This window comes from Rhinoderma darwinii, chromosome 5 (genome assembly GCF_050947455.1).
Source record: "Rhinoderma darwinii isolate aRhiDar2 chromosome 5, aRhiDar2.hap1, whole genome shotgun sequence".
NCBI classification, from domain to species: domain Eukaryota; kingdom Metazoa; phylum Chordata; class Amphibia; order Anura; family Rhinodermatidae; genus Rhinoderma; species Rhinoderma darwinii.
This window is the reverse complement of record NC_134691.1, coordinates 141,371,484-141,383,694: the sequence shown is the minus strand read 5'-3', so window position 1 is coordinate 141,383,694 and position 12,211 is coordinate 141,371,484. Positions and strand designations below refer to the sequence as shown.

At 39.9% G+C, this 12,211-nt stretch overlaps 1 protein-coding gene across 2 annotated transcripts in view; it reads right to left on the bottom strand.

The window, feature by feature from the left end:
* Positions 1-12,211, bottom strand: part of MBOAT1 (membrane bound glycerophospholipid O-acyltransferase 1) — a 92,142-nt gene that overhangs the window by 43,598 nt on the left and 36,333 nt on the right. For both annotated transcript variants that reach the window (XM_075826583.1, XM_075826582.1), the window contains exon 5: positions 4,581-4,636. In XM_075826583.1, the coding sequence (XP_075682698.1) occupies positions 4,581-4,636 (56 nt within the window). The remainder of the gene's footprint in view (positions 1-4,580; positions 4,637-12,211) is intronic.

Genomic DNA, 12,211 nt, shown 5'->3' with positions numbered 1-12,211 from the left:
CAGCATAAAAACCTCTCCGATCATTGCACTTAAGGGCAAGAAGTTCATTACTTGCGAAAGCAAATGATTCCCCCTTTGCTAGGCGCATTGAGACAAGTTTTGGTGGCAATCCTTTGAGGTTTCAGCGAATTGTCCCACAGGCCCCTGCTTTGTCTGTGTGAAGGCTTTTAAAAAGGTGGAATACTAGAATACAAATTGTCAGTGTGCACTCTATGCAGCCATTTCTTGAAAAAAGGCTACAAAGTCAGACAATTTTTTCCTCTGGCACCAACGTTTGGTGGGCAACACGGGCAATTTATTTCACTGTCTCTACCCTCATAAAATATTGAAGCCGCATGTGTAATCGGTGTTACTCTCACATTTTATATAGCTTTACGTTTCAGTATATGATCGGTGGGGGCAGTCACTCGGACCCTACATCGATCAGCCGCTCCGGCTGCCGGATGTTTTGAACGGTATGCAGTAGTTTGAGCCAAAAGCAGATGGCTCCGGTCACGGAATAGCGGCCAAGCTGCAGTACTGCTCTTATTCAAGTGAATAGGAGCAAAGCTGCAGTTTTGCAGGATGGCCACTATGCAGTGGTCGGAGCCATCTGCTTCCGGCTACCAACTACTGCATACTGTTCAAAACATGCAGCAGCCGGAGGCAGACTGAGCGGCTGATTGGTGCGGGGTCCGGGTGCAACCCACACCGATCATATACTTATGACTTATACTGCGGATAGGTCATCAGTTGTCCGGTCATGGAAAAAAACTAAGCACCAGGCCTATTTTAGCCTTAATAACCAAGAATTATTTTTGTTTTTTTCAACCCCGCCTTCCAAGAGTCATAACTTTTCTATTATGTCAACACAGCCATACGAGGGCTTGTTTTTTGCCAGACGAGTTGTATTTTTCAAATGCAGAATTTTTGGGCATATATTATATTGCCTAACTTTTGTGACATTTTTTTTATAAAAAGGAGAGAAAAAAAAAAAAAAGGAAGCTATTCCAGCATTGTTTTTCTAATTTCTAAATGGACGCCATTCACTATGCGGTGTAGATAACATGTTATCTTTATTGTATGGGCCAGTACAATTATGGCGTTACCAAATATGTAGAGGTTTTTGGTTTTCCTACTTTTGCACAATTAAAACAAAAATTATGTTTTTGCATCACCGCTTTTTAAGAGCAGTAACTTTTTATTTTGTCCGTAGATGTAGCCATATGTGGGCTTGTTTTGCAGTTTGAGATGTAGTTTTTATTGGTATTGTTTTGGGATACATGGGATTAACTTATTTTTTTGGTGGGGGGGGTGGACAAAAAAAAACAAAACGCATTTTCGCCAATGTTTGCGTGTTTTTTTTTGTATGGTGCTTTAATTAATGTGTTAACTTTATTATTCAGATTGTTACCATCGCGGCGATAGCATATAAGTTCATGGTTTGGTTTTTTTACACTTCTATTAATAAAAAAAAGACTTTATGGAAAAGTGTTTTTTTTTTCATTTCAACTGTAATTTTTTTTTAATAAACCTTATTTAACTTTCATTTTTTTTTTCAGTCCTACAAGGGGACATTACAATGCGATCTTCTGATCGCAGATCTATTGCTTTGGTATACGCAGTATAACAAAGAATTATTGCCTGTCAGTGTAAAACGGACAGCCAACCTAATAGCCATATAGCCAGGGCAGGTCTGCTGGCCTGTGTTAGGTCCCCGGCTGCCATGGCAACCCGTCGGCAGTGGCGTTTGCGAGCCGCCAATCTTTGGCAGAGGGAGCTTCCTCCATCTATCAAATCACTTAAATGTCGCGGTTGTTTTTGACCGCAGCATTTAAGGGGTTGAATGGCAGGGATTGGAGGTTTCTCCAATCCTAGCAGTTGCACAGCCGGGCTCCTGCAGTGATCGTGTGGGCACAGCTTCTGTGCCCGCACGACCACAATCACATACATGCATGCATGGCGGAATGGCTGCCTTTCTATGCCATGCATGTACGTGAACCTGCGCCAATGGGTTAACTAGCCGTGCAGCTGTGTGTCTATTACATGAAGGTTCCTACTAAATGTCAGCGGAGATCTTTAAAAACGCAAGGTATGATTACACAAAGTAAATACGAAAATTGTATAATATTCTAAAATGAAAAAAACATTTATTTTGTAATACTCCATTAATTACTTTTTTTAATTATATGATGTTCTATTCTTAAATTAGTTCAAACGGTGTGCTAAATTCACAATTCCACTGGATTTCGGTTAGAGCAGTGCATTGTGGGAGAAAAGAAAATAATTCCAATTTCTATTACGCTATATCTGCAAACCAGCAGAATTTGTACTTTACCTTTGGTTGGAAATGGGCAAGAAAATAACACATAGCTAATCGCTAGAGCAGCATATCCCATTCACTGCACTAAACGACAAAGAGACGTCCATGTGCGTGCGGTTGTGTCTGGTACAGCAGCCCAGACCCATTTACTTAATTAGTACGGAGATGTAGTAACAGACAGAGACAAGTGTGTCGCTGTTCTGGTATTGCAGTGAAGAGGCTGTTGATCGTAGGGATCTAGCGTTGTATCCATGCCTAGAAAGCTGGACTGCTCAGTTACTCGGCTAAATCTACCATCGTCACTTTTAAAAGCTTCTGGAAGGGACGGAGTTAGAGACATGGAACCGGTGACTTCTCTTAATCCGGTGAATCTTGTCGATAATTCAGGCTTCAAAAAGGTAAAAAACTAAAATAATAGATAAAATCACTGTTTTTTGGTTACCTTAGCGCTAAAAAATGTTTTTATATAAAAAAAATAAAGTGATCAAAAAGTCATATGTACCAAAACATGGTATCACAAAAAATAAGCAATTACACTGATCAATCAACAAAAAAAATAAAAAAAAATGATATGGCTTTCAGAATGTGGCGACACAAAAACTGTTTTTTTTACTTTTCTCTGTAAAACATCATGGTGCGGGGAGGGGATGATGTATGGAGTGGGCTCACACGCTGAGCACGCTCCATACACTGCAGATGTCAGCTTCCGACACGCTGCCCCAACGGCCAGGAACAGTGATGGCGCTGTTCCTGGCCATTTAACTAGTTAAATGCCACGGTCAATAGCGACCGCGGCATTTATAGTGGTTTTCCCGATGAAGGACATCCGTAACACTCATTGAACTGAATAGCAGTTACGGAAACAGCATAGCATGCTACGCTGCTTCTGTAACTGCCATTCACTACTATGAGAGTTACGGAAACAGAGTAGCTCAGCGAGTTACGCTGCTTCTGTAACTCATCCATGTATTGCAGTGTATAGTACCAGCGATCTAATTATCGCTGGTTCAAGTCCCCTAGGGAAACTAAAAAAAAATGTGTAAAAAAAAAAAAAAAAAAAGTTAGATACATTTTCAGGAGTGTAAACATTTTTTAAAAAGTTAAAAAAAATAAATTGGTATCACTGCATCCGTTAGAGTCCGAAACTATTACAATATAGCGTTATTTGACTCCCAGTGAATGGCGTAAAAAAACAACTTCATTTTAAACCCCAGAATCGTCATCTTTTGGTCACCATAGCGCTAAAAAGAATAAAAAAAGTGATAAGAAAAAAATCGTATGTACCAAAAAAATGGAGCTAATAAACTATAAGCTCGTCCCGCAAAACTAAGCCCTCAAACCGCTCAAGCGATGAAAAAATATAAGTTATGGCCTTCAGAATGTGGTGAAACGGAACAAGTAATTTCTTTTAACAATAGTTTTTGCTTTGTAAAAGTAGTAAAATAGGATATTTTTTCCTATTTTCTGTGTTTCTAAAACCTGGGTGCGTCTTATAGTCAGGTGTGTCTTCTAGTCCGAAAAATACGGTATATAAATTTGGTATCTCCATAGTTGTATTGACCAGGAGTCACAAGTTTTTTCCCCAATTTCACCCCACAAAATAATTTTTTTACAGTTTCCCAGTACATCATTATACTGGAAATAGTGGCAATAGAAACTACAACTTCTCTTGCGAAAAATAAGTTTTCACACCATTCCATTAACGGAAAAATAAAAAAAAGTTGTGGCTCTTGAAAGGCAGGGAGTAAAAAATGAAAAAAACAGAAAAATGGCTGTGACTGCAAGGGGTTAAATTCAGAGCTGCTGTAAGATATCCTGTTAAAATAGATCTAGAAAATCTATTATTTTGCTTACATTCCATTACCACCTAAGAAAACACCTCTATAAAAACTGGAGGCAGATAACAGAGCACGCCTACAACAATTTCCCATAGAAGTCAAAAAGTTATTTTGCTTTGAGGTTTGTTTTTTTAGGTCAAGGTGTCTGAAAATCTCTGAAAACGACTAAAACTCAAGCACGATGGCTGCCCTATAAGTTATGTACAGAAAATAGAATACAAAAATATAAAAATCTGGAAAAAATAAAAATAAAAAAGATGATTTGCAAAAAATAAATGTTTCATTTCAGTATATATTTTTAAAGGAAAAAAAAAAAAAGGTGATTTATTCCTTTTAAGAATAAAAAGGAAGCATTTAGAAGAGTAAAAAAATAAAAATAAAATATATAGTAGCTTTACACTTAATGCACCACGTTCTTCTAATTAAATAAGACATCTTACCATCATGTAGCTGGAAAGCCAATGTTGTAATTTTCTGTGTCACTATCATCAAGGGGCTGCAAGGAAGAAACAGAATGCCATAAGACAGCTATTGCACACCCACACAATGAATTCTAAATAATAATTACTTATTCTGATCTAAAAGATACACGATAACCCTTTTTAATTTCCATGGAATCCGCGATCTAGGTTACTAGAGACAATTTACTCTGTTTATTCTTCTATTTTCAGGAATTCCTTCTCCCCTCATTTCCCATTTCCTAATATGCCCATCAACAGCTTTATTAGAATGCTGACATTTTACTGAATCTACTAAATGTCAGTATAGCATTAACCCCTTAAGGACTCAGCCTGTTTTGGCCTTAAGGGGTTAATTATTTTTTTCCCAAATCGGACATGTGTCACTTTATGTGGTAATAACTTTGGAATGCTTTTATGTATTCAAGCGATTCGTTATGTTGTGTCATGAGAAAACAGTTTGTCGTAAAATTTGGTCGATATATACAGTGTTTATTTGTAAAAAAAACACCAAAATTCTGAGAAAATTTGCAAAAATTAGCATTTTTCTAAATTTAAATGTATTTGCCCTTAATACATATATTAATACCACTCAATATAGTTACTAGTTTACATTTCCCACATGTCTACCTTACGTTTGCATCGTTTTTATTAGAAGCCTTGTTACGTCCTAGAAAAATAAAAGGACTAACTTTAGAAGCAATTTCTCACATTTTCAAGACAATTTCAAAAGGCTATGGTTTCATGGACCAGTTCAGTTCTGAAGTGGCTTTGAGGGCCTTATATATTAGAAAGTCCCCATAAATCACCTCCTTTTAGAAACGAGACCCCTCAAGGTACTCAAAAACAGCATTCAGAAAGTTTCTTTTCCCTTTAAGCGTTTCACAGGAATTAAGTAGAGGTGAAATTTAACATTTTCATTTTTTTTGCCAAACTTCATTGGTAGTACATTTATTTCTTTAACACAAAGTTTTACCAGAGAAACGCAACTTAAAGAGGCTCTGTCACCAGATTTTGCAACCCCTATCTGCTATTGCAGCAGATAGGCGCTGCAATGTAGATTACAGTAACGTTTTTATTTGTAAAAAACGAGCATTTTTGGCCAAGCTATGACCATTTTTGTATTTATGCAAATGAGGCTTGCAAAAGTCCAAGTGGGCGTGTATTATGTGCGTACATCGGGGCGTGTTTACTACTTTTACTAGCTGGGCGTGTATTATGTGCGTACATCGGAGCGTTTGCAGGTAAGTAGCTACATCGACTTACCTGCAAACGCCGATGCTGCTGCAGAATCAACTGTAGCCTCTGGTGCCGATTTGGCCGACACGATGCAGGACCTGTGAGTGACGCCACAGATCTGCACTGCCAGAAGCTGGGCGTTCTGAAGAGAAGTGGATGATACTTCTCGTCAGAACGCCCAGCTAGTAAAAGTAGTAAAAACGCCCCGATGTATGCACATAATACACGCCCACTTGGACTTTTGCAAGCCTCATTTGCATAAATAAAAAAATGGTCATAACTTGGGCAAAAATGCTCGTTTTTTTAAAAATAAAAACGTTACTGTAATCTACATTGCAGCGCCGATCTGCTGCAATAGCAGATAGGGGTTGCAAAATCTGGTGACAGAGCCTCTTTAATATTTACTGCCCAGATTCTGGAGAATTTTGGAAATCTCCCACATGTGGCCCTAGCGAGCTAATGGACAAACACAGGCCTCAAAAGCAATGGAGCACCTAGTGGATTTTGGGGACTTTTTTTTTTTAAGAATATATTTTAGGCCTTATGTCCAGTTTGAAGAGGTCTTGTGGTGCCAAAACAGTGGAAACCCCCCAAAAGTGACCCCATTTTGGAAACTACATCCATCAAGTAATTTATCTAGTGGTATAGTTAGTATTTTGACCCCACTGTTTTTTTTGCTAAAACTAATTCGAATTAGAAAATGTTAAAATTGAAAATCTACTTTTTTCTGAAAAAAAACATTAGAAATTTGTAATTTTTACAAGGAATAAATGGGAAAAAGCACCCCAACATTTGTAAAGCATCTTCTCCCAATTATGGCAATGCCCCATATGTGGTAATAAACTGCTGTTTGGACCCACGGCAGGGCTCACAAGGAAGGAGCACCATTTGGATTTTGGAGAGATTTTGCAGAAATAGTTTTCAGTGCCATGTTGTGTTTGCAATGCCCTGGAGGGACCAAAACATTGGAAACCCCCCAAAAGTGACCCCATTTTGGAAACTACATCCCTCATGGAATATTTCTAGAGGTATAGTTAGCAATTTGACCCTACACTGGTTTTGCAGAATTTATTGGAATTATGCCGTGAAATTTAAAATCTAAAAAAGGTTTTCTAATAAAATTTAGTTTTAGCTCAAATTTTTTCATTTTCTCAATAGATGGAGAAAAATCACCCTAACATTTGTAAAGCAAACTCTTCTAAGCACACCAATACCCCATATTTGGTGGTAAAATGCTGTTTGGACACACGGCAGGGCATAGAAAGGAAGGAGCACCATTTGACTTTTAGAGCTCAAGTTCTGCTGGAATGGTCTGCGGCGCCATATCCCATTTGCAAAGCCCCTGAGCGGCCAAAACAGTGCAAACCCAATGTAGTGAGCATTTTGATCCCACAGGTGTTTCATAGATTGTATTAGAATTAGGAAGTGAATTTTTTTTTATTTTCACAAGGGGTAATGGGAGAAATTGGGTAACAAATTGTGTGTTGTTTTTACTCCCAAGTATGGCAATACCCCATGTGTGGCCCTAAACTGCTGTTTGGACACATGGCAAAATGGAAGGAGCGCCATTTGGCTTTTAGAGCGCAAATTTTGCTGAAAGGCCGTGCATGTAGCAGGGAGGAATGCAGAAACGCTACATAGCCACAAGCATATGTTTGACAAAAAAAACCGTTTTAAACAGTCCAACCATATGTAATCTCTGAACTCAGTGTGCGCCTCTCTGAATATGAAGTCGTTTTGCGGTAACATTTTCAATACACACAAGGACTGCACAAGTTATGAGAGTTCATTTTAGTATAGAACTAGTCTTTGATCGCAACGTGTGAACACATTCTTTAAAAGGGTTGTTTCATGAAGACAACCCCTGTCCACATGCCCTATACAGAGGATAAAATTCTGTCCTGGTCATGTGATGGACACGGATGCACAGCTGGTCAGAGTTAGGGTATACACACAGCGGTTGATGTACTTAGCCACTGTTCGTAATATTAATTTCCTGTTAATTTTCCCTAGAACATATAATTTCTTAGAGTTTTTTACCCATTAGGGATATATTTGTTTCTGGTTACAACATAACTGTTGAGGTTTGGTTCGTTCAGTATATCTGCATGAACAGACTGATGATACATTGACATTTATTGATTAAAGTGACTGGTAGACAATATTGTGTGTACTCCAAAAATTGATAGAATTTACATGAATGTTACATATCTAACTTGCTTGTTATTTTTAGATATTACTTTTTGTGTATATATATATATATATATATATTTATTTTCCTTTACAATATTATTGTTCCAAGTAGGGACAGGTAACCCCACTTGTAAAAGAGTCAGCACTGGTCTATTTCTGTCTAGATTACAATCATAATCACCTGCATCAAGTACAGAGTGAATAGCTCCAGTGCTATTGGAGCACACTTGTCAGTATGGCTACCAAATACCAGCCATACGCGTTTCTTTACTTTAGATATCTGCTGTAAATCTTCAGGAGCCTGCAGAGTTAATCTGTTAGATCTTCTAGCATTCTAGAAGATCTAAGTGCACAATGTACTAGGAGAATCGATTCATAAATGGCATGGACATAAATTGCTAGTTGCTGTTTGGCGGCAGAACACTCAGTCTTAAGAGGCGAAGAGCACACCCCTTGTATTCTAGCCAATAAGAGGGCACAGCACATAGTGCCTGTCCCGCCCCGTTCGTAAGGGGCTCGTCAAGTACAGCCAAAAACTGACCAGCTAGAACCCGGCCTCCCCTAGATGACGTTCGGGGTAGTGTTTGGAGTATTGGCGCTGCATTATGTAACAGTGCATGATCCATCCACATCACTGGCATGGGTCAGACATTGCTCCAAACCCTCCCTCCACATCACGGGGGATGGAGCCATGTCGGGACACTAATCATCCATAATACAGTATAAAATGTGACCGGAACGGTCAATCATAGCTTCATCTGGTAAGGGGGGGGGGGGGGAAAGGTTAAAATTCTAATTCAATGGGTGTAGGCTATTATTCTTATTAGGAACCGATGTTAAAGGATTCAAAAGTTGCTGTATTAATAATTTGACCATTCTGAATTCACTGGTTTGACAACTAACTGGTCCAAAAGTGTAGAGTAGATGAGTCAGTGTTAGGTTAATAACCTGTCCCATCTATAGGACATAGGTAATGGATGAATCTGTGTTTAACTCTATACATTTATATGAAACTGGTAAATAGTTACATAGTTAGTACGGCTGAAAAAAGACACATGTCCATCAAGTTCAACCAAGGGAAGGAAAAAGGTGTAATGGCAGGAAGGAGGTGAAGGGAAAGTGAGCCCTAATCTACCCACCGCCCTGTCCCTGCCTACTTGCAACGACCCGCCCTAGGCGACGGGGTACAACTGGGCGGGGGTCCCTACGCTGTCTAAGTGCACGGGAGAACAAACAGGGAACACGCAAGGGAAGGGGCAGTAGCCCACGGAACGCCGCGAGGAAACGGAGCGGTGAATGAGTAGTCCGGACCAGGATGAAGTGGAGTATACCCAAGTGAGCACGGAGGAGGAAGCAAGCCAGAGGCAAAGCAAAGCAGGTTAAGCGGAACTGCAGCAAGGCAGAAGCACGGCAGAAGCAGGCTGGAGCAAGCAGCAGTGGGGCCAGGAATCCAGAAGAATTACAAGCACTGAGGAGGAGAACACGGCAGGTAATAAAGGACAGGGGGCGGAGCTAACTCCGACTGACCAGGCCGCGATAGGCTCTCCCACTCCTGAGCCTGCCACCCTGGTTGGTGGGAGATGGTATCAGTCGAACAGGTCTGGCCTCAGGTGTGGATTGATTAATCCCAGGAGTATACCTAGACGTAGTACCTGGCAGATCCCTAACAAAAGGTATACACATAGGAGCTAATATTTTTTTGTTCTAGGAAATTATCTAACCCTTTTTTAAAGCCATCTACTGTCCCTGCTGTGACCAGCTCGTGTGGTAGGCTATTCCATAGATTCACAGTTCTCACGGTAAAGAAGCCTTGTCGCCTCTGCAGCTTGAACCTTTTTTTCTCCAGACGGAGGGAGTGCCCCCTTGTTTTTTGAGGGGGTTTTACAAGGAACAGGATTTCACCATATTTTTTGTATGTGCCATTAATATATTTATATAAGTTAATCATGTCCCCCCTTAGTCGTCTTTTTTCAAGGCTAAATAGGTTTAATTCTTTCAATCTTTCCTCATAACTTAAATTCTCCATGCCCCTAATTAGCTTCGTTGCTCTTCTTTGTATTTTTTCCAACTCCAGGGCATCCTTTCTATGAACTGGAGCCCAGAACTGAACTGCATATTCTAGATGAGGCCTCACTAATGCTTTGTAAAGTGGTAATATTACATCCCTGTCCCGTGAGTCCATGCCTCTTTTAATACACGACAATATCCTGCTGGCCTTTGAAGCAGCTGATAGACACTGCATGCTGTTATTGAGTTTATGATTTACAAGTACACCCAGATCCTTCTCAACAAGTGAATCCGCCAGTGTAGCTCCCCCTAGGACATATGATGCATGCAGGTTGTTGGTACCCAGATGCATAACTTTACATTTATCCACATTAAACTTCATCTGCCAAGTGGACGCCCAAACACTTAGTTTGTTTAAATCTGCCTGCAATTCATGAACATCTTCCATAGACTGAACTATATTACATAGCTTGGTGTCATCTGCAAAAATAGAAATAGTGCTATTAATCCCATCTTCTATATCATTAATAAATAAGTTGAATAATAGTGGTCCCAGCACTGAACCCTGGGGTACACCACTTATAACTGGGGACCATTCAGAGTAGGAATCATTGACCACAACCCTCTGGATACGGTCCTTGAGCCAATTCCCAATCCAATTACAAACTATATTTTCTAAACCTTAATTTACCCATTAGGCGTCTATGGGGGACAGTGTCAAATGCCTTTGCAAAGTCCAAAAACACTAAATCCACAGCGGCCCCTCTGTCTAGACTTCTGCTCACCTCTTCATAAAAACAGATTAGGTTAGTTTGACAACTTCTGTCCTTAGTAAAACCGTGCTGGCTGTCACTTATAATGCTATTTATTGTCACATAATCCTGTATATAGTCCCTCAATAGCCCCTCAAACATTTTCCCCACAATGGATGTTAAGCTTACTGGTCTATAATTACCCGGGGAAGACCTAGAGCCCTTTTTGAAAATAGGCACCACATTTGCGCTGCGCCAGTCCCTTGGCACTATACCAGTCACTAGAGATTCTCTGAATATTATGAAAAGGGGGACAGAAATAACTGAACTAAGCTCTTTAAGAATTCTAGGGTGTAACCCATCTGGTCCCGGGGCCTTGTGCACATTTATTTTATTTAATTTAGCTTGGACCATATCTACATTCATCCAATTCAGTATATCAACTGATATATTAACAGCACTGGCACCGGCTACATCAGCTGCTCTTTCTTCTGTTGTATATACAGAGCTAAAGAACCATTTAGTAACTCTGCCTTCTCTTGATCCCCTGTGATCAACTCCCCATTACTATTATCTAGGGGTCCTACATGTTCAGACCTTGGCTTTTTAGCATTTATATATTTATGACAGATAAATTATTAATACCCTCCGGGCTTGATGTTTTAAGTCGGTAAATCCACCTACATTCCTTCTGAAGTAGGAGTCGGTCTAGATTGCCTCCATGATTGGATGATCTGATCACCTCTGTAACTTGAAATGGAATTTCTTCCTCTCTATTATTGTGCATCTCTCGCATATGTCTTGCTCGACAAGTGTATCTTCTTTTCTACGAATATTTCCAATGTGATCCAGGATTCTGCTCCTGAATTCCCAGATAGTTTTGCCCACATGGTTTTGTGGGCAAGTACATGTTGCTATGTAAACAACCCCCTTGGATTTACAGTCTCCAAATTCCCTATTTGTACCTGTCCGTTAGTCTCGGGTGTCAGCTGTAATACACAGCTGACACCCGCAGCGTATGAAGCGGGCTCAGCACGTGAGCCGGCTCCATACATCAACCCCCGCACTATGATGGGCAATTAAGTCATAGTGCGCAAAGGGGTTAATGCACAGCGGATGGCTCAAAGTGAATATTGCAATTTTAAAAATATGCCTCGTCTGAACTAAACGCTGTATTTCCCATTGATTTCAATGGGAAGCTAATTGTAGGCATTTCACTATTGTTTTTCGAGACATTTACGGCCCGAAATACCCCTGAAAACACTGCGTGTGAACATACCCTTATAGATAAATGTTATAAATATATGCTGTCTCACCATACGCTAAACCTTGCTGTGTGTAGATGTTTAGATATATGAACAGGGTTTTCCTGTGAAGAACACCGATTTAATATGCTGGAGGTCCAAATGCTAGGCATGTACA